Source organism: Cheilinus undulatus, linkage group 12, assembly GCF_018320785.1.
Source record: "Cheilinus undulatus linkage group 12, ASM1832078v1, whole genome shotgun sequence".
In the NCBI taxonomy this organism is placed as follows: Eukaryota; Metazoa; Chordata; class Actinopteri; order Labriformes; family Labridae; genus Cheilinus; species Cheilinus undulatus.
In genome coordinates, this window is record NC_054876.1 from 8,052,254 (window position 1) to 8,075,326 (window position 23,073).

The 23,073-nt window shown below is 38.5% G+C and overlaps 1 protein-coding gene across 1 annotated transcript; it reads left to right on the plus strand.

Annotated features, from left to right (window-relative positions):
- Positions 1–4,833: 4,833 nt before the first annotated feature.
- LOC121518501 (collagenase 3-like) lies at positions 4,834–22,875 on the plus strand. Its single transcript, XM_041800840.1, has 10 exons — positions 4,834–4,932; positions 5,030–5,277; positions 7,413–7,561; positions 18,140–18,268; positions 20,161–20,322; positions 20,406–20,532; positions 20,621–20,754; positions 20,848–21,007; positions 21,087–21,190; positions 22,766–22,875. The coding sequence occupies exons 1-10, from the start codon at positions 4,834–4,836 to the stop codon at positions 22,873–22,875; spliced, it is 1,422 nt and encodes a 473-aa protein (XP_041656774.1).
- Positions 22,876–23,073: the final 198 nt, after the last annotated feature.

Below are 23,073 nucleotides of genomic sequence, written 5' to 3' on the forward strand. Positions count from 1 at the left end.
GACTACTATTACCACTCTTTGAGTTTTGTTGTGGAGGCCATTGTTTGGTTTTTTTGCAGTGTTTTTAATAGGGCTGAACGATTTGAGAAAATAATCTAATTGCAATTTTTTTTTCATCCAATATTGTGATTCCAATTTAGCATGCAATTATTCTTCAGGTTCCTCATCTTATAAGCCATTCTATATTATAACACACACAAATTTATATCGAACAACCCAAAATCTACAAATAAATGTTCCAAATTTCTAAGAAAATAACTTAGATTTATAAAAATGCCCCCTTCCTGAAATAAATCAAATCAACATCCCAAAAATGGACAAATAAATTCCTCAAATTTAATAAGAATTCTAAATAAAAAAAATTAAAGCAAACCCCACCCAAAACATCAAATTAACTTCTTAAATATTTACAAAGACACTTCCCAAGTTTTCATGAAATTACCTAAAGTTTTAAACCTTATTCCCCCAGAAATTTGAATCAAATTCTCCAAAATTTACAAATAAATGTTAAAAATTTCCCTAAAATACCTAGAATTTTCTAAACAAATTTCTAAAAAAAATTCAAATTCAAATTCCTAAAAATTTCAAAATACATTTCTCAAATTTCCACAAAAATATCTACAAATTTCTTTGCTAATTTTCCCCCATAATTGAAACAGATGTAACAAAAATGTCTTTTTGCAAATATGTTGTCCTATATTGCAAATTTGATATGACTTGTAATGAAGGAAGTGATGATTTTATGTATCAACAAATCAGTGGCAAAGTAGTAGTGAGGGATGAAAATACAGAAAAAATGGCGTCCTGTATTGACTCAAAACAGGACGCTGCATTTAACTGTCAAATTCAGGACGATACTGTATTTTAAAGGACGGGTGGCAACCCTAGTCGTAGGTGAGCTGCTGGTAGCTGCCTGGGTCTCGCTCTCCTTCCCTCCTCTCGTGTGGGTGTGCGTCTGCTGCCGCTGAGAGGTACGTAGCGCTACTAACATAGGCTGCAACCGCATCATTGTCAGCTAGTATGACAAAGCTAATATTTCTGACACGTGAAATTTAAGTAAGAGTTAATGCCCAACGAGGTGTCCAATTATCAGGGATTAATGGACGACGCGGTAGTGTGAACGCGTCGGACGGTTGCCTCCGCGGAGCCCATAAATCCCTGATAATTGGACACTTTGAGGGGCATTAACCCGCTTATACCATGGTCACTTGCCAACAAAAATAATTAATAAAACTACTAATTTATGATTCGACGTTTTGGGATCAAAATAGAAAGTTTTACAAAAACAAAAACTTCTTTTCCCTAGCAACGCCTGAGGGCTTGACTAATAACTGGAATAGCCATTCCAATCCCATAACGTTCTTAGGGAATGTAAACGTTATTCACTACTCCAGTAAATAGGCGGGCCATAGATACGACGTCACAATGGAACAAAAATATAGTCCGCTCTGCACACTTTCTGAACGGATTTATCAATGAAATGACATGAAGACGAGTGAGACGGAGAGTCATGTGATCAGACAATAAACTGTAAGTTAACATGAACAGTCATCTGATAAAAATCTCAGTTTTAGCTGTTTGAATACACAGAATAATTCCTCCTTCAGCACTACGAGGTCACAGACGTGAAACAGAGCTGCCCACGCCCGCAGGTGCTTATTGTCCGTCAGACACATCAGTATTTATCAGATATTATCATGCCGTTTTATCAGAAGCGTTTACTTTGGCTCTATACAGAAATAATGGCTTCTTTTCTTTTGTTTGTGTTACTTGAATCTTCTGACAATAGTTTATAGCAGTTAGAACAGGAGGGAAGTGAGTTTTTTGCGACACTCACCTCTCTGTGTTAAGGTGATGGAGAGAAGATGTACGTCTGTTAGCAGAGTCGGTTTGTTCAGCGTTTCTAACATACATATCCGGTACTAGACCGAATTATAAACGGAGGAATAATCACACAGTGGGACATCAGCTCTGCTCTAATTGGATCTTGCGCTCTCTCTCTGAGAGGGAGAAAACTTTATTGACACACGTCAATAGACACACGGCACATGCGCATTTTGTCACATATATCCAGCGCACATCACTGGCTACTGTCGCTGCTCATTTACATAAGTAAACACAGAACAGAACCTCTCAATACAACTGAGAGCACATAGTCGTGTTTATGTCAACAACGTCGGATATAAAAGATAAGACCGTCTTAGGTTACAGGTCTTAAACCTAGAGTCTGTCATTTTATTTAACGGCTAACGGCTGCTGCGAATTAATTTGGAACAGTGAAAAGATATTTATGACCGGGACTACTTGAGAAGTTCGAAATGTGTCCGTATATCAGAAGTTAATTGACACCAATGGAATTTCCAGAGCCAATCAGAATCGAGTATTCACCAAGACCATGGTATAATTAACAGTAAACACTGCCGCTACGTGACGTCACCATCAGCTGACTGGGAACGCTGCTGCTTTGTCTCTGCTCTGTCTCCGCTTCGTCTGCTGCTGTCTCCTGCGCTGCTGTGAGGCTTCATTTGGCTGCTGATCTGCTGTAAAGCAAGCTTGTGTGGTGCTTCTTAAAGCTTCGTTTTGGTATTCTGTCTCCTGCTTTTCCTGCTACCTGTACTGGCTGCATGGACTCCTCAGCCTCTAGGGGAGACAGACTGCTATATAACTGAGTTTTAATCACATTTTAATGGTGTGACAGAGTGGTGGGGAATATATATCCTCCTTTGTTAAGATTAGTTTGTATGAATCACTTTTGCTAAGATTAATTTGTATGGGTTAATCACGTTTGTTACGATTAATTTGTATGAGTTAATCCCTTTTGTTGAGATTCATTTGTATGAGTTAATCCCTTTTGTTTAGATTAATTTGTATGAGTTAATCCCTTTTGTTGAGATTAATTTGTATGAGTTAATCCCTTTTGTTTAGATTAATTTGTATTAATCACTTTTGCTTAGATTAATTTTTATGAGTTAATCCCTTTTGTTTAGATTAATTTGTATTAATCACTTTTGCTTAGATTAATTTGTATGAGTTAATCCCTTTTGTTTAGATTAGTTTGTATTAATCACTTTTGTTTAGATTAATTTGTATGAGTTAATCCCTTTTTGTTTAGATTAATTTGTATGAGTTAATCCCTTTTGTTAAGATTAATTTGTATGAGTTAATCCTTTTGGTTTAGATTAATTTGTATGAGTTAATACCTTTTGTTTAGATTAATTTGTATGAGTTAATCCCTTTTGTTAAGATTAATTTGTATGAGTTAATCCTTTTGGTTTAGATTAATTTGTATGAGTTAATCCCTTTTTGTTTAGATTAATTTGTATGAGTTAATACCTTTTGTTTAGATTAATTTGTATAAGTTAATCCCTTTTGTTTAGATTAATTTGTATGAGTTAATCCCTTTTGTTTAGTTTAATTTGTATGAGTTAATCCTTTTTGTTTAGATTAATTTGTATGAGTTAATCCTTGTTGTTGTGTATGAATATTTGATTTAGTTATACTACTCATTCCTTAGTTCTTTACTTGATTTGGGGTAGTTTGTGGGTTTTCCTTTGGGTGTGTAGACCCTTTGTTTGAACTTAAGTTGTTTGTTTTTTGCTTTATTTGGGCAGGTTATTTGTATAGTTTACTTAATTGGTGACCCGCCAATTATTAGTATATTTTTGTTAATTGTTTATTTGCTTGATTGTTTTGCCCCCCACTAATTGTTTTATTCCTTTTCTGTTGCTGAGGCCCGCTGGTGGTGGTGGTGCTGGTGATCTGGGTGGCGGTATCCCCTCCTCTCCCGTGTGCTGTGTTCCCTGGGACTTTGGTTGCTTCACTACTGTGTTTCTGTCACGTGCGCCTGGGTGATTTTTGGTTTGTTTTTGATGATCCTTCCCCCCTTCACTAGCCCCCTATCCATCTGGTAAGCCTCAGCACCTGATAAGGTCCTTCCCCAGCCTTCCCTTGTGTGAATGGTGTTTTAAACTGACTTTTAAAAATTGATTATAAAACAAAGTTGACTTTGTAATAACCTGAACCACGTCTCACAGCCTTGAGTATAACGAACCTGTGTGTCTTGTCTGGAAGGGAAATAATCCTCTGGGTGAAACTCCCAGGGTGGTGTTGTCTGGCAACTAAAAAAAAAAATCTAACTTGATTGGATAACTTTAAAATAACTTTAAAAATTGTATTAATCCTTCCCCACTCGCTGTAGCTTGCCACAGACTCATAGCCATAAATGACATTCTTACTTTTTTATTGCTTCTTTTGATGGTGAGTAAACTTATAGAGCATGCTGAGCAATCTATGACATCTCCAGATCCTCCACAACATGTCATTAAGCCGTGTTCAGACATGACAGAGCATGTAGGTTTTCACTCACAGGGAACATCACTATCTTGTCAGCAGAAGCAGGAGCAGCCTGAGGGCCACTGAGGAGAGATGGTGAGGAGAGACGTGAATTCAAGACAAAATGTCTTTAATATCAGAATATCACATGAACAACACATTTTAAAGTTTAATTTCTTTGAAAGCTAGTCATGCAGGAACAGAACTGTACAACTATGACACAATAAACAATCTTTTTAAACACAAAATCGGGGAATCTGCCTGAGTTTAGAGCTGAATATGTTAAATAAAACTGACCTACAGAAATACATTTCCTCATCCCTTATTTAGGTCTAAATCTGTCCCTCTAGTATCGATATGCTTTGTGCCACCTTGTCATAATTACATCTTGTTTGGGGGATTACTGGGGGTTACTGTCAGAGCAACCTTATCTTTCTTGTCATCTGTATAAGGAAGCATTGAGTCACAAACCTGAGTAGATGGTATCTCCGAACAGGAAGCATGAGGTCTTACTGTGTTTGCATCATCCTGAGCCTGGCTCTCACAGCTCACTGTGCTCCAGCATCACCAGTCACTGTGCAGGATGAAAACTTTGCAGAGGTATGTGTCTTTGCTTTGATGTAGCATTTAAACTAGCATTATCACATTTCTTTGCTCCTTAACATAATGAGTATTAAATTCTTATTTTATTTTACAGAGCTACCTGAAGAATTTCTTCAACCTGACAGAGGAGAGAGGTCCACCTGGCAGACAAGGAATCAACCCTGTGGCAAGAAAGCTGAGTGAGATGCAGAGATTCTTTGGTCTTCAGATCACCGGGTCCCTCGATGCAGACACCTTGGCCTTGATGAAGAAGCCCCGCTGTGGTGTCCCTGATACCAACATTGGCCGATTCTCCACCTTTGGAAGCCACCTGAAGTGGCAGACAACCAGCCTCACATACAGGTGAGTGACCTAAAGAGAGAAAGGATTTATTCTAGAGCTGCCAAATAATTAAAAGCTTTATCAGGATTTTTGCATCCTTTCATTGCATTTGAGAACTCCACTTTTTACGTTTTTGGATCATTTTGGTTTTTTTTTTACTGTCTTAGGGCTGTGCTGTTTTCTTTGACAAAAGCTATGACTAAAAATGTTTGTGCACAAACTTTTCTCCAAGAGGAAGACGAGACTGAGACTAGCCAAACCATATCCGTGGTGATAAAAGCCCAGTTAAGGAGACTTAAACAAGCCTTAATGTTAGTGCTGGCCCCTCAGTGACTCAATTAAAGGGCCCTCCTTGGATCTGATTTAATACAATCATTTTATTGGGGATACACGACTTTATCAGCATATTTTGCTATAAGCAGATGCAAAGATTTCTGCCGCTTTTTAAAACCAATATACCAATTGATGACCACTGGTGTACAGTGATGGACCATCTAGAATTTTGGCAAATGCCACAATGGCCTTTTGGACTGTGAGATATTACAAGATGATACATTGTACTTTAAGATATAGTTAATATTTTTCTCTGCTACAAGTGAGTGGCTCTTTTGTATACAGTGATGATGACAGCTAAGGTTAACGTTAGTGAGACCACTCTTTGTTACACACTGAGGAGGCCAGACTGGACTGGGAAGTGACGTGATTCACAGGACTCCTCCTTGTCAGGAAGTGGAGGAGGATCCGCCCCTGAAAATCAAAAGACACACTTATCGAGGGTCAGGACCTCTCTGCTCTGAGAGCTCACTGGGACACACAGATGGGTAAACTTTATATGTAATCCTTAATAAACTTTGGGTCAATGACCATTTAAGACGAACTAATGCTCTCTTTGTCCTTCTGCCAATAAGAGAACAGTGCAAAATTCTAACAGGACCAATCAGAATGGTTCATTTTTCCACTAATTTAAAGAAAAACAACAACAAAAAAACCCAATAACGACAGATAAAAGTGCGCCTTTTTTTAATCCCTGTCCGTCAGTGTCATTGTGTTTTTAAATCAATTGAAGTATTGATTGCTCATTAAATAGGTTTTTTAAGTTACGTAGATTTTACAATTTGGCTGATTAAAGCAGTGCAAAGAGAATTAACTTGTGAGCAGAATAAGGAATTTATTTTAAACTAGAACAGGTCTGAAATATTTTGAGTTTTTGTCAACTAAAACTGGGCTAAAACATTGAGTAAAAATTTGTCAGATGTGACTAAAGTTAAAGAAGATTTTAATCTGAAGACTAATTTCAAAACAGCAGCTAACCCTCACACTGAACCAAGGGGGACTGACTTCCTGTTTGGATACAGAGCTGCTTTAATAGGTAGATCAAAGATTATAGCATGACCTTAATCACGGAAAAAGGACAATCTTAAAGAATAAAGGGAACAGTGAAAAGGTGAAAGCTAATGCCAGGTTTTTAAGTGAAATGAGTAGGGATGCATAAATACCACCAACTTTTACAGAGTACAACTACATTAGGATAGTCACTGATACTGAGTGCACAAATGAGTACTTAATAATATTATAACTTTTTAAAATTATTCTGAAAGTTGATTATATTTTTATCAGATGTTCTTCACCCTTCATCCTGATAATTCATCAGTACATAGTTGTTCATTCTCTTCTACTTTTATGTTAAAATAATATGTAATATGTGTATATAATATATAATATATTAAAATAAAGTTATGTTAAAATATCATCTAACTGCAGACATGGCTCCAAATTTGACTCTATATTCACATAATGAGAGGCTTTAAATGATACTAGGTACAGTAGCTGCTGTTTTTTATGAGTACAAGTACTAATAAGAGTACTTAGGCCTGGTATCTGCACCTATACCCCTTACTGGTATTTGTGCATTCCTAGAAATGAGACATTAAAGAGCAGAGGTGGGCTTATTTTGCGTTGCTGTGGCTGCAGAGAGACTCTGACGTGGCTTAACTAAAATGTGCTGAAAGGGACAATAAAGCATGGGAGTAATTGTGATTTAGAATTATTCATGCACTAATGATGGATCTCTGTTAATCATGATTGAAAGCCCTATATTATTTATTTTTTACTCACATATTTATCCAATATTATTCCCACCTTTTTCCCTCCTCAAGGATAGAGAACTACACCCCTGACATGTCTGTAGCAGAGATCGATGACTCTATCCAGAAAGCCCTGGATGTTTGGGCAAGGGTCACTCTTCTGAGGTTCACAAAGATCCACAGCGGCACCGCAGACATCATGATCTCCTTTGGCCGCAGATGTGAGTCCAATGCTACTTCCTCTTATTTTCAGAGTTATATTCTCTTCAGGATGTTTAAAGGTCTTGTTCATGATTTCATTGAACATATTAAGTAAGAAACAAAAATAGAACTCCTTTGTGTCCAATAATAAGGCATATGTCATGTTTAATTAGCAAAATGCAGACAAACTCCAGTGCATCGGCTAAACACCAGCAACATTTACATTTAGAGAAGCTGTCAACATTTTCTAGACTCTTATGGTTTCAGAGTCCTGTTGTTTAGGGTTGATCTGGGTTATGATAATGGGGCCCAGTGTGATGTATTTTCATGGGGCTTCCTGGCAGAGAATATTTTGCTCAGACTGCATACAGAGGTGGTCTGAGATCCTTCTTCCCGATTGGATTGTTTGTGTTGACACAACATTCACTAGCATGCATACAGGTACGCCTGTCAGCTGATGTAATCTGGGGTACTCACAGCTAAACAGAATGCATGTCTTTATTTATGTCCATTCAGCTTCACTGGTACTGACGAGAAGTGCGGCTCTTTTTAGACATGGAGCCAGTCTCTTGGCTCCCAAACAACTCATCGTTCAGTACTTTTTGCTGTTTTGATATCTTTAAATCAGCAACAAAATCCAGAAAAAGAACACCTGCTCTCAAATGGGGGCTATCTCCCATCACTCACAAGTGGAGCCAGCTTTAGAGCAGACATTTGCAAACAGCACATCACAACTCTGTTGTAGCTTTTCATGTTGAACTGAGTCAATCTAACCAGTACCACACAAGACTTACTCACTAAATACATCATTGTGTCCTTTGGAAGCCTTTTTATGATAAAATGGCAGAGAAAAGTTGTTAAAGACGTGCCATCTACCTCTTAGCTGGTGGCTATTTAGGGCTCGAGCACCTACCTTGGTTGGCAAGGACCCTATTGAAATTGTAGGCATCCGTTATTATTTTTCTCTCAAAACAAATGGTATTTTGGAGGCCTTAACATGCTCAAAAACTCGCCAAATTTGATGGCTTGTTAGATCCTGGTGAAAAAATTTGTATTCCGGTGGTTGCATTCATTTCACTTGAAAATTGGCCCCTCAGGGGCCCCAAAACCTGGTATTCAGGAGCCCCACCCACAAGTTTGTGTGACATGTATAAAAATCGGTACACATGTGTATCATGACTAGACAAACAAAAAATCCTCTTGGGACCATACTCTAAAATGCACAGGAAGTAACATCATCAAGGAAAAGTGTCCAATTTTGGCCCTTTTTTGGTCAATTTACAGTCCTCGCATTTGAACAAACAAGTTTGAGGGGACTTATCCGATTGACTCCAGAGTGCTTTCTCCTGAAACTAGACAAGATGGACACCTCAAGTTGTGCTCTTGGTGAGTTTTCATCAGGTTGCATGGCCGTTATGAGCCGCCAAACTTTGACGAGCACTTTTTTCACTATTTTTCTCCAAAAAAATGGTGTAAAAACAATTATTGTCCATAACTTTTAAGTGCTTACACCAATCATCACCAAACTTCTCACATATGATCACCCATAGAGGCTCTATCAAATCATGCACCAACATCAGAAATCAATAACTCGGCCCCCTTATGACATCACAATATAGAATTTGGCACTTTTTCCACTTTTCTCACTTTAAAAATTCACCAAAAATACACCTTTGAACTCAGGGAAATGATCTTGGGTCTGCACATGCATCGTGATCCCACCTACAAAAAGCCTCTTAGACCCATGCCAAAATCCCAACAGGAAGTCCACCAGCTTCATCTCCGTTTTTTTTTCTCTCTCCCAAAATGGTTTAACAGTCATAACTCTGGAAAACATTGTTATATCTTACACAAATTTCATGTGCTTTATAACAGTCCAGGCTAGAACACATTCATATTTTGAAATTTTAAGAAATCTTATAGCGCCCCCTATGGTAAGAAAAAGTAACTTTCACATTCCAGTTCCTAATGGTTGGCCGAATCATGCTGAAATTCCCTCAGATTGTTACCAAGGAGTTGTCCTTACACATATGCAATGGAAAAAATTTTACGCAAAAAGGCGTGCCCTGGGGATTTTTTGTTCACCATGAAACAGGAAGTACAATTTTTAGGGGCTTGTGATACTCATAAAGTAAAAAAACTTGGTGAAAAAATTCTCTTAGGCATGCTGAGATGATTTATTGATGTTTGCTGGTGGGTGTGGCCTATTGGCTCAATGGCGCCCCCTACAAATATTGAAAAATTCAGCAAACCCAGCTGGTTCATCCCAGGCCTATGGAGGCCTAATTTCGGTTTGCATATACATCATCATCAGACCTACAAAAAAGCTATCCGGACCCATGCTGGAATCCCAACAGGAAGTACACTAGCTTCATTGGATGAAACAGGAAGCAGAATTCTCAGGGACTTGTGATATGTGTTAAGCAACAAAACTTGGTGAAAACATTGCCATGAGCATGCTGAGATAATTGATGGGATGTTTTTATGGTGGGCGTGGCCTATTAGCTCAATGGCGCCCCCTAAAATATTTAAAATATTCAGCCCCCTCAGCTGGTTCAACGCAGGCTTATGAATGTCAGTGTGCATATAGGTCATCGTCAGACCTACAAAAAAGCCTCTTGGACCCATATCATAAATTAAACAGGAAGTAGGCCATTTTGATTTTTTACATTTGCTTTTCGTAAATTTAGGGGTCTTATTTGAAAGAACTCAACCGAGGGATTTTATCTGACTGACTCCAGATTTTTTTTCAGTAAAACTAGAGAAGCTTCACACCCCAAGTTGTACTCCGCGTGAGTTTTCACTATAGGGTGCTGACGTTATTGGTGCCCAATGTGTTCCGCTCTATTTTTCGCTGTGAAATTACACCATTATTGCCTTATCGTTTTAGTATTTATTTCAATCATCATCAAACTTCACAGGGATAATCACACACTGGTCCTGAATACAACCATGCATTAATATCATCTTTTTGTCACAGCGCCCCCTTCTGCCAGGTGAACATTTACACCATTAATGTTTCATGACTGTTTTATGGGTTTCCACAAAAAAAATCACCAAAAAAACACCATTCATCCTAGGCCTATGATTTTCGCTGTGCTTATGGATCATCATCAGAGCAACAAAAAAGCCATTTCGACCCATGCTAAAATCCCAACAGGATGTCCACCAGCTTCATTGTAATTACACAATAAGATGTTTTTTTAAGGTGCCAAATGACTTTTACCTCTGCTTACTTTTTAAAAACTTCATCTTAGTTTTGTAAAATTCTCTAGCAAGACAACAGTGAGTCATTGAACATTCCTACATACTAAAATATAATCATTGTGCCCCCTACTGACAACAGGAAGCAAAAAACATGGGTTATATGTCCACTGATTTTGTCTTTGTTGTCACCCAAAAAAATCAGCCCCAGCACACCATTCAACCCAGGCTTCTGAATTTTTGTGTGCTTATAGGTCATTATCAGACCTACAAAAAAGCCTCTTGGACCCATGCCCAAATCCCAACAGGAAGTCAACCAGCTTCATCGCAATTTCACAATAAGACATTTTTGATGGGGCCAAATGAATCAAACACCCTCTAACTTTTTTCAAACTTCATTCTATGTTCTTCAAAATTCTCTAGCAAGACAGCAGTGCTACACTGAACTCACCTACATACAAAAAAAGTCATCATAGCACCACCTTTAGGAATAACACCAATACACAATAGTAAGTAACACCAATGAGTCATATCTTTAATCCTCTTGCTGTACATTACTTTTAAAGCTTGGATATACAACCTTAATATTTTTTTCACAATGGAGGCATTTTTTTGAAGGATGTCTCACTGGAGACAGCAAGCATTTCAATATTTTGTCAACTTGACAGGAAGTATGTGTAGGTCTCATACTGAACATCTAATTACCTTCAAATTTCACATATATAATCAAGGTCATAGTTATTTCTTCCTATCACTGACTTCAACCAATCAAGCTCAGATTTAGATACAAACACCGCAATATTTGATCCCAACACTGACATGTCATGTATTTAATTATTCATTGCGTTATTTATTTAATTATTCATTCATCAGTGTTTTTTTTCTCACAAAAAATGTCTTTTCCTACTCAGCAAAATCTACAACTGTCACCATCAGTTAATTTCCTGAATTTCCACAATGTCCTTGTTGTGAGTACTTGGTTAGATAACTTGAAAGGCCATAAAGAAGCAGAGCAAGATTAATTCTAGATAACATTTAAACATTTCAGCCACATTAGGGAACCATCAAACACATCCCTCCAGGATGTTTGAAAATGGTTTGAATGGGAGATTCTATTCTTTGAAGACATAAATTAAACAAACATGGTCCAGTTAATCGTCCAATTGACCTATGGCTAAGCCACGCCCCCTCCACTCACTTGGACAAACAATGAACATTTAGTGACAGGCACTATTGCAGTTGTCACAGTAGGAGACATTTCACAGGGGGCCATTGATGATTTTTGGAGACAGAAAGATCACATATCATCTAGAAGTCACCAAAAGGGTCTAAACTACGCATTGGAGGGATAATATTAATCATTTTATTGTCGAGAAGGTCGCCAAAAAGCTTCAGTTACAAGCCCAAATTCACAGGTCCCAGTGCAAACGTGATAAACCGCATCTCATTGCCATCACAATCGCAGACCACAAGATAGAGGATCAAAGTGCCACTGAAATTAAGGTTTTTGGTACAGAATATGACAAAAATATAACAGCCTTTTTACCATCTTTACCCTGAGTGTCTATCCATTAGTTTGGTGCTATAGTATATTTACATTGACTCATTTAGCATAACGTTTGCCAACCTTTGATATCTCAGCTATTACAGAGAAGTTAATGAAGCTAAGCTCCAGAAGTTGATGTTAGTTTAACTAGAGCCCTTTGGACAACAGCTAACAATGATGTACGATTACCAAAGCACAAAAACTAGAACAAAAAATGCCAATGAACTCCCTACAAACAACGTGACACAACGAACAACGCAGCTAGGAGCTAACGTTAGGCTAACTTTAGCTAATGTTAGAGATGTTAAAGATAACTTTATATTTCTTTCCAGCAAAGTGACAATATGTTGCCTCAAATACGATGTTGGCTTACCTTAGAGAAGACACTTTTCTCAGTTTAGATGTGGCTTAGGAAAGGATAAAAATACACTCTGGCGCCCAGCCTTTCAGGATACCTTGTGTTGGAGTCGCATGTACCCCATGAACACCGTTTGACCATTTTTAAACTTAAAAATCTCAAAAAAACCTCATAAAACCGGACGAAAAAGGACTTTCTCCCATTCATTTCAATGGACGTCCAGGCAGCCGATGTCCGAGTGTATTGGAGTGGTATACGCACTGATATTGGCTCATCGCGTTTGAGGGCGGGACTTAGCCATAGGTCAATTCATTAACCACTTATCAGATGTAATACAAGGGCAAAGCATGTAAATTATGTTTTAGATTTTTGCTACATTTCTGGCCACCATGTATTGAGAAAAACAGCTGTGCACAACAATTTTATTCAGGCTTTATTTAACCAGGAGAATCCCATTGAGATTAAAAACCTCTTTTTCAAGGGAGTCCTGGCCAAGAGGCAGCGAAGTTCAACATACAGTTACAACATACAAACACAATTAAAACAACATTACAACATAATGAGGAATCAAAGATTATGAAAAACACGTGCACATTATCGAGGCACTCTCCAATGCTTTTAGCTTAGCTTTAAAAGCATGTAAGGTTAAGAACTCAGACAGTTTCCAGTCTCTCTGCAACATGTTCCAAGCAAAAGGAGCTGAGTAAACAAAGGCTTTCTTTCCCAGTTCTGTGCGGGCATAAGGAACAGAGAGCAACAGCTGACCATTTGATCGCAAAGAGTAAGAGTCAACACTTCTCTGTGAGATTAAAGTGCAAATGTAGGGAGGCAGTAATCCAAGCATGGCCTTGTAAATAAAGGTGTACCAATGCCCCTGCCTCCTAGTGGACAGAGAAGGCCATCCCACTCGGGAGTAAAGTTCACAGTGATGCGTCATGGCTCTGCAGTTGGTAATAAACCTCAGAGAAGCATGATATACAGTGTCAACCATTTGAAGACATGAAGAAGAATAATTCATATAAAAGAGATCTCCATCATCTAGCACTGATAAAAATGTGGCAGTGACAAGGTGCTTTTTTACTTCAAAAGAAAAACACAGCTTATTACGGAAGAAAAACCCCAATTTAAGTTTTAGTTTCTTCACAAGTTTTTCTATGTATGGTTTAAAATTGAGGGAGTCATCAATCAAGACACCAAGGTATTTATATTTGTGAACCACCTCTATGACATTTCCCTCAAGTGTGGACACTACTGGGATAGTTTGAGGCACCTTCTTAAAGTTTGAAAACAACATTAGCTTAGTCTTGTCAGCGTTAAGGGCTAGTTTTAACTGAAGAAGTGAATGCTGAACAGCAACAAAAGCTTTCTGCAGTAATTCAATGGCCTGAACAAGAGATGATCCATAGCAGTAAATAACTGTGTCATCCACATAAAAATGCAATTTAGCATCAGAGACATTTTGACCCAAGTCATAATAAATAGGAGGGGCCCCAGTACAGAGCCCTGTGGCACCCCCTTGTGGACAACAAATTTAGAAAAAAGACCCTCATATTTAATGCATTGAATCTTGCTATTTAAATAATTTGAGAACCACGCAACTGCATTTTCTGACAGTCCTAGGCAAAGTAGTCTGTTTTTTAAAACAGCATGATCGACAGTGTCAAAAGCTTTTGACAAATCAAGGAAAAGTGAAGCACAGTACTGTTTCTTATCAAGAGCCACAAGAATATCATTTATCACCTTCATAGTAGCGGTAATAGTACTGTGCTTTTTTCTGAAGCCTGATTGAAATTTAGAGAGGATGTTATTAGAGTATAGAAATGCTTTCAACTGATCACAAACAAGAGATTCAAGGATTTTGGATAAAACACATAGATTTGATATTGGCCTGTAATTGGTTAGAACAGCTGGATCACCTCCTTTAGTAAAGGGAGAACAAAAGCTGATTTCCAAACTGATGGAATTTCTTTGTTCTTGATTGAGGAATTAAAAAGAATTGAAAGTGGCTCTGCTACAAAATCCGCTGCCAACTTCAAAAAGTAAGGCTCTATCAAATCTGGTCCAGGGGGTTTTCTGTGATCTAAAGTTTTTAGAGCTTTATGCACTTCCTGGACAGTGAAAGGTACAAAATTAAAAGGGTCTCCAGAAAACATTGGAGATTCTGAGCAGGGATTCACAAAGGAAGTTCCTGCAGAAGCAAACAAAGAACCAGATGATATAAAATGCTCATTGAAACAATTCAAGACTTCAGTTCTATCATAAATTGGGACTGAATTGTTGAAAACAAATGTGGGAAGTGCCTGAGGGCTTTTATTCACGGACAGAGACTTAATCACTTTCCAGAATTTCTGTGGATCATTGAGGTTCTCAGTGGTGACAGACAGATAATATTCTGATTTGGCCTTTTTGATGAAGGAAGTGCATTTATTTCTATTTATGACTTGTACCTACATCTCTACATAGTGAAATTAAAGACTCACTTATGAAGAAATCTCCTTTACCATCCAATATGCCATTTACAAAATAGATATAGTTATTGGAATATAGAGTGTGCTGCCCTCTAAAGGCATTTAATGTCATACCAGTTCTGTATATATTTAAGCTGTGCCTTTAAGATTTCACTTCTTTGGCCTTTCACAGCCACCAGTTCAGTTTTAGTCCAGAGAGAAGCAGTCTCTGGCAGACTGGAGTCAGCTTGACTTAGCAGTTTAACTTCACTTTTATTAAGTTTGGAAACATATGCCTGTACATATGGCTGGACTTCTTGTGACATTGTGTATTGATTTAACTTTCTGTTTTTGTAGTTACTAAATAAATTTGACGCTATTTTCATTAGCCCGTAAATGGGGCTTTCCATCATGTGTTAGTATCAAGCTAACTGACTTCTTTTGGACTTTCTGTTAGATTAATGCAGATAGTATGCTACTTTACAGAGCTTCATGTTGGGGACTTATCTCCTGAACTCAAGACTGGTATTCCCTGAAACTAGACAACACGTTGTCGGTGCCCAAACTTTTCTGCGTTTTGCTCTATTTTTCGCTGTGACATTACACCATTATTGCTTTAAAACTTTTTAGTTTTTATTTCAATCATCACCAAACTTCACAAGGATAATCGCACATCGGTCCTGAAAATAGCCATGCATCAATATCATCTTTTTGCCACAGCGCCCCCTTCTGTCAGGTGAACATTTACACCTGATTTTTCATGCTAAAAAAAAAAATCACCAAAAATCCAATGTTCACCCTAGGCCTGTGCTTTTTGCAAAAAGCTCATCATGGCGCCCTCTACTACCAATAGGAGAGGTGCAAATGGGTCATTTCTGTATTTGTCGTAATGACGCTCAAATAAGGATCGCCCTTGTCTCTTTTTCTGTGCTGCAGCACATTGCACGACTTCGACTACACCCCGCTAATGCCACACAGTGGTTGTTGTGCCCCACCCCGAGTTGCGCCGGGGTTCGAGGGCCCTCCAGTGCTGCTTGCAGCCCTAGTTCAGCTTATTTTCATAGCCAGTGGTTTCACATCACACAGCATGTCGGGCAGGCGAGGATAACTTTGGTAACCAAGAGGGCCACATTAATTTTAATGTCAATGCGAGAGGGCCTGATTGTTATAAATTCTCATTTTAACCACTGTGATTATTAATAATAGAAATAAAAGAAGACTATGTTGCTTTCTTATACCAACATTTATGTTTTAAAACTCAAGATTGTTGATTAAATGAAATCAACATAGGATTAAATACATTTGAAGCGGCTTATCAGTGCAGTTAAAATGATTGTTCCTCATAATTTTGTTGTATTTTGCCTGCATATTAATTTTTTACAAGTACATTTTTCTATGGCTGTATATAAAAAAGCTTTTATGGAAACAATTTCTGCCAACGATATCTACTAACGTCTTTTAAAGAACTAAACGTATACCACTCATCAAATATTGTTGGAGAAATTTTTTCATATTTTCATGTTCCCATGGTAGCTTTTGTCATATTATCTTCAAGTTTATAATTAATTGGTATCTGAAATTAACATTGGAGCCCCCTTGAGTGAAGTGGAGGGCCACAGTTGGCCCCCAGACCAGTTGCCCACTTCTGGATACCAAGCCATGGTAAGATAGCCACAGAAATGATGCATGGGCTGTTGTTTGCATCGAGCCATGAGATCAGAAATCAGATAATCGCTTGAGACATATAAACGTAATAAATGGACACGTATTACAGTGCAGTCTCTTGGTATCAGAATGCCCGAAGCACATCATAAATGCGAAATGTAAACAGGCCCTCTTTGGAAAAGAAGCTCAGTAGATGCAAAAGGAGTCTGGTTGCTTGAGTCCTTAAAGAACAATGATGATTTTTAAAGCTTTCTTCATTACAGCATGATTACTTTGTAAATGATGGCCCTGGTTAGAGCAAAACAATAATCCGAGTATTCTAACAGATTACTTTGTAACACGTTACCCCCAACAGTGTTAAGAACAAGTAGAAATCTACAATCTCAAAGTTGCTTAAGTATAGTAGTACTGTGGCCAACAAGAGTTCAACCCGTCAAACTTAAAAGCACTATTTCATTTATTTAAGGTTTATTTTATAGGGACAGATACAGTAAACATAGACAACTGAGAACAGGCATCCCATGCAAGTATCATAGTTTTTAAATCGGATGCTAATTTGCAACACCCGTCCCTAGAAGGGCTTTTGTGAGCATAAAAAAGCTAAAACAGTTAAAAACAGTAGCTCCATTTTCACTTCACGATTTCATGTTTTTGGTGCAGTGCATGTTTCACTCTTAGGCATTTACAAGTCTTACTGAGGAAGGCTCATCATATTCTATGCAAGTAAACTCTTGCTTTCCTAAAATAACAGCTCATCAGTCGTATCAAAAAGTAAAATAAACCAAGTCCTTCTAAAAGTAGCTTTAAAGCATGCCTCTTAAAACTTTATGCAATGTTAAGTTTGCCCATGTTTAAATTTTGTATTTAACATAGAAACTGAAGAGAAAGTCTGAAAGCGCCTAAAGCCTAACATCCATAGAACTTCCTATTGTTCATATTTGAGTGACATTTATCCTTTAATGACAGGCATTAACCACATCTTCACTTACATAAGTGTATCCTTAGAGAAAACAAAAACACAAGGCTCTTTCCAGCATCAGCATGCCGGTACTCGCAGCATTCACTGAGCCTAATTTTTGTGGCCAAGTCTGTGTTTATCTAATCACAAGTTTGTGGTTTTAATTTGTTCTTAGTACACTATCAACATGATAAATGGTAGCAATGAAGCTTCTGAGACATGCATGTCTTGTGTAATTTTTTTCTCTCTTTAATACCCAAAATGAGTTTATTCTTACTAACATGAGCTTTAATTACCTTTAATTTCTGGTCTGATATCTGCTTATGACAGAGTCTGAAAACCAAGCCGTGATCAGATCAGGATCATCCTTTCTTCTGCTTGGTTTGCATAACTTGACATGATATCATTTTTTTCTAACAGCACATGGTGACCATTACCCCTTTGATGGCCCAGGTGGCACTCTGGCCCACGCCTTCGCCCCGTCCTCTGGCATCGGAGGAGACGCTCACTTTGACGACGATGAGACCTTCACCTTTCGCTCAACCCGTGGTAAGAAGAACACACAGAGAAGTCATCTGTCACTCCCCAGTCCAGAGTAGGTGTGCTTTACCAGCTTCACCAGTGGCTCTTAACTGGGGATCTTGCACAAATGTGTTTTAGGGAACAAAACATGTGCCAGAAAGTCAAAAAACTTCTTTAAAACATGCTGGTTTTGTCTGCTCTATTTGATCTGTTACATGGTTTGTCCTGTTTCAGATTCAAACTGTGCTATTTTTTTTTTTAATAAATCTGAATGTTTGTAATTTATAATAATAATAATAACAACTTAATTTATATAGCGCTTATCAAAATTTAAAAAGATCAAAAGAAAAGTGAAAAAAAAACAACAGGACTATTACACTGGATGAAGTATGGCAAAGATTACAAGGATGGGGTAAATACAGATTAAATAGATCCCAAAATAACATGGAATTCTTAATTCAAAATTGGACTCCTATAAACATGGATTTATAAACAGGAAACAACAGTCTTGTGTCCTCTGGTGGGGAATTCCTGACTTTAGGGCTCAAACGGCAAACACCCGCTCACCTTTGGTTGCCAGTCTGGACTAGGGAACGGCAAATATAGAGGCTCTTAGGGATCTTAAATTATGATTTGGGGTAAAAGTTCAGTGATAGAAGAAGGGGTCAGATGGTGTTGTGCTTTAAAAGTTTATAATATAATCTTGGTAATTTGATGATGATTTTTAACAATATCTATAAATTATAATGTATTTTTGAACTATAATTCCTCTGTATTAATGAGCAATATTTTTTTGCTATGTTTAAATTAAGTTACTTGTATCAATTTCTTTCACTTTGGAGCAGTGGTTCCCAAAGTGAGGGTCGGGACCCCTTGGGGGGTCATGAGACACTTAGTGGGGGTCGCAAGATGCCTTCCAGGAAACAGAGAGTATTTTCAAATGTGTTTAAATGGTATATTGTGCACATTTATGTAGAAACTTAAGCATAAATTGGTTCTTTATGCAGAAATCAAAGCAATGTTTAAAAAGTCCTGCACATGACATTTCTTCAATGGCTGTATTCAATTATGCCACAACCAATCTTTGAGACAGTGGGGGTCCCTGGTCTTCATCACCATTATTTTGGGGGTCAAGGGCTAAAAGAATTTGGTAACCTCTGCATTAGAGTACATGCTTATTAGCCTCTCCCTAAAGTATGAGGCAATACATATAATTTTAGCTTTCTAACCCCCACAATAGAAAAATGCTTTTTCATGCCCACTGACATGTAGTTTAATTCAATAATGGCACCAATAAGAAAAAGGGAAACAAAAAAATATAATTACCCTTTTCTTCCAGGCTTCTCAAGACCCCCCCCCAATACTGTGGGCCCAGGTAATCAGATCCATTTTTCCCCCCAGTGCTACGCCCATGTACATTAATGCCTACGGAAGTTCAGGACTCCTCTACTATGCAATCAGCAGAGCGTTGGTGACTTTTTCATACCATGTGCCTGAGCAGTCACCATTTTACATGGTTCTCCACTTTGTGGCTGAGCTGCTGTTGTTCCTAAACTCATCTACTTTCTAATAATATCACTTACAGCTGACTTATGAAATGCCATGAACCGTCTTATTGCAAAGGTGTCATCCATCACAGTTCCATGCTAGAAGTCTGAGCTCTTCAGAAAAACCCGTTTGGTATCACAAATGTTTGCCAGTGGAGACTGCATAGCTAGGTGCTTGATTTAATACACCTGTGGCTATTGGGGAGATTGCAATGCCTGAATTCAATAATGAACAGGCGTGGTCATTAAATTTACTCCATATGAAGATTATTGAATGGAATAGTTTCTTATAAATTTTTGACTCATGTCTCTTCTGTTTCTGATCTACTCTGGAGCTCTTCATGAATTTAACTCTGGTGTTTTCTGCTGCAGGTTACGTCCTCTTCATGGTGGCTGCCCATGAGTTTGGTCACTCTCTGGGTTTGTCTCACTCTAATGACCCCGGTGCTCTGATGTACCCCGTGTACAGCTACAGAAACCCTGACACCTTCGTGCTGCCCCAGGACGACGTCAAAGGAATCCAGTCTCTCTATGGTGAGTACTCAGACATTGTTTTAATATCACAAGTCTACAAAAATGTACCAAAAATCCAATTCTCTATTTAATTAAACCTCTAGGTCCAAACCCCAACAAGCCTGCTAAGCCTGAACCTGAGGCCCCGACCACCCCTGACGCCTGTGATTCCACCATGGTGTTGGACGCTGTCACCACCCTGAGAGGGGAGATGATCTTCTTCAAGGACAGGTAGGAGATGTATCAGCAGCTGGAAAACCAGTGAAACCATCCATTTTGCTCTGATTGTAATCCTATTGGCTGTGTTGTTCGTCCTCAGCTTCTTCTGGCATAGCTACCCTCAGAGCCTGACCCCTCAGCAGAGCCTCATCTCAAACTTCTGGCCCAACGGTCCCTCCAGCGTTGACGCTGCTTATGAAAGCCGTCAGTCTGACATGATCTTTCTCTTCAAAGGTTAGTTTTCTTTTCTTTTCTTCTACCTGAGCTTTCAGTGTGACACCACTTTGGTTTCGGTATGCGATGTTTTTAAATCTTTCCTTTCTTCAGGTCCTAGGGTGTGGGCCTTTAATGCCTACCAGCCTGTGCGCGGCTATCCTAAAAAGATCACCTCTATGGGTTTCCCCAGATGTGTGAGGAAAATCGACGCAGCTCTTTATGATGCTGAAACTAGCAAGATTCTGTTCTTTGTGGGCTACGATTACTTCAGGTATGTATGAAGAAAATATGAATGATTTGATGTACGATAGCCAGCTTTTGACCCAAACTGAAGTACTGTTTGTGTTTAGTTATGATGAGAGCAGAGGGAGCATGGATCCAGGGTCCCCCAAGAGGGTGGAGGAGACCTTCCCCGGCCTAAACGGGAAGGTGACAGCAGCTTTCCAGTACAGAGGTGAGGAGCAATGAAAACTAAATCTGTAAAGGCCCAATAGTTTTTGCGCCTTATTCCCCAATGTCTTTGTAAACAACCCCAGTTTCAGCTGAGGTCCATCTACCCTTTAATTTAAATTTTGAAAAAGCCTTTTAAAGGTCATGGAGAAGATTAGGGGGAGGGGGATAAGATGCACCAATTCCCTCCTTACTTCTGTCCCTTATCAGCCACAACATCATTTACTTAATGCTCGCAGATTTAATTATTAGACATAATAATGTCTGGACACTGCTCACATAGACTAATTGACCACTGATCACCAAAAACAGATATCCTGAGCATTGATTTACTAATATGTGATATCCAGGAAATGTTTATGTGCGGTCACAGCTTTCTATGCATTACCTTGATAAAATGTATTATACAAACGCTAGCCCATTGTGAAGAGAGAGAGAGAGAAAACACTGAAAGTGATGCCCACTACAGGCGATGAGGCCCTACGCGCAGTGCACGGTCTGAGTATAGGGAAGGGCAGGCCTGTATCGAACTCATTTTGAGGGAAAACATGGTTTATTCTGCATTTTGGGCAATAGTACTACATTACCCTCAATCCTAGAGTAATACAGTGACATTTCTGATTGGTGGGGCCTCGCTATGTCCCCAAAGTTTTGGTTGTTTGCTAGTTCAAGTGAAGCCAAAAAAGTGGACTGTAACTGCCAGTAGAGCTTTTCTGTTTCAGCTGATGGTTTTGGCCCATAGAGGGCGCTCACTATCCATACTCTTAACACAGAAGAAGAATTTAAAGATCCTATAAAGTGAAAACAAATCTGTATTTAGGTTTTTTGTATGGTCAGCAACTGTTTTATAAACCTCAAGTTCAAATTTCAGTAGGATAAAACACCTCTAAGTTTATGAAATTAAACTTCAAAAACAAAAAATGAGGCAGTTCAATCTAGTGTGGGCGTGTCTGTTGAATGAGCTGAAGCCACGCCCGCTCACAAGAAACACGATTCTCTCAGATTTAAAAAATCCTACATTCTGAATGGAGGAAAGCAGTCATGCTATTAGCCTGCCCCTTGACCTGATGGTGACCTTACGATCAAAGCGCACCTGCCTGGCTTTGAGCCAGGGAAGAGACAAAGTCTGTTTTCTGTCTCAAATCTGTCTGCGATGGTGTTTTTAAAGACCATAGATCACAGTGGCTGATAGATTTGGTAAATTTACTTCATAATGAACAAAAAAATATGTAATCAGCTAATAACAGATTGTACTGAATAAAAATAAATAAAACCCAGCCAGGAAAGAGGTGTAAAACTTTCTAACTATCTAAATCCAGAATTCAGTCATATGTAGATCTCAGTGTTTTCACATGTTTACAGCAGCCATATTCCAACATATCTAGAGTGTTGAGACACTGATTTTGGATTTCACTTTACAGGGTCTTAAAAAACTTGTGTTTTTTAATTCTCTTTAATGTTTCTAGTCTCTCTCTGCCCTTTTTTATAAAATAAACAGGTTATCCTGTCAGCCAGAATGTGAATGAGTGAAGCTCCTGAATGAATGAGCATGTTGTAACAGTGATCCTCTCTTTTTCAGGGTTCTCTTACATCTACAGTGGACCGTACATGTTCGAGTACAGCCTGAGGACCAGCAGGTTGAACCGCGTGCTGAGGAACAGCTTCTTCCTGCGCTGCACTAACTACTAGACCGGGTCACTGCAGTGGATTTATGTAGAGCCACTGTGAAGGGGAATGAATGTACAGAAAAGGTGTTATTAAAGGAAAAGTTTCTATTTTGACAAATTTGACTTTTTAAATATTTAAGAGCATATATGTGGTGATTTTTAAACACACAGTACTCAAAGAGTGACTAAATATTATTTTTGTATAATATCTATATGCAGG

Coding starts and splice junctions, on each gene's coding strand:
- LOC121518501 (XM_041800840.1), top strand. CDS start 4,834: ATGAGGTCTTACTGTGTTTGCATCATCCTGAGCCTGGCTCTCACAGCT. Junction 7,562..18,139: donor GATCTCCTTTGGCCGCAGAT/GTGAGTCCAATG, acceptor TTTTTCTAACAG/CACATGGTGACCATTACCCC. Junction 20,755..20,847: donor CATGATCTTTCTCTTCAAAG/GTTAGTTTTCTT, acceptor TCCTTTCTTCAG/GTCCTAGGGTGTGGGCCTTT.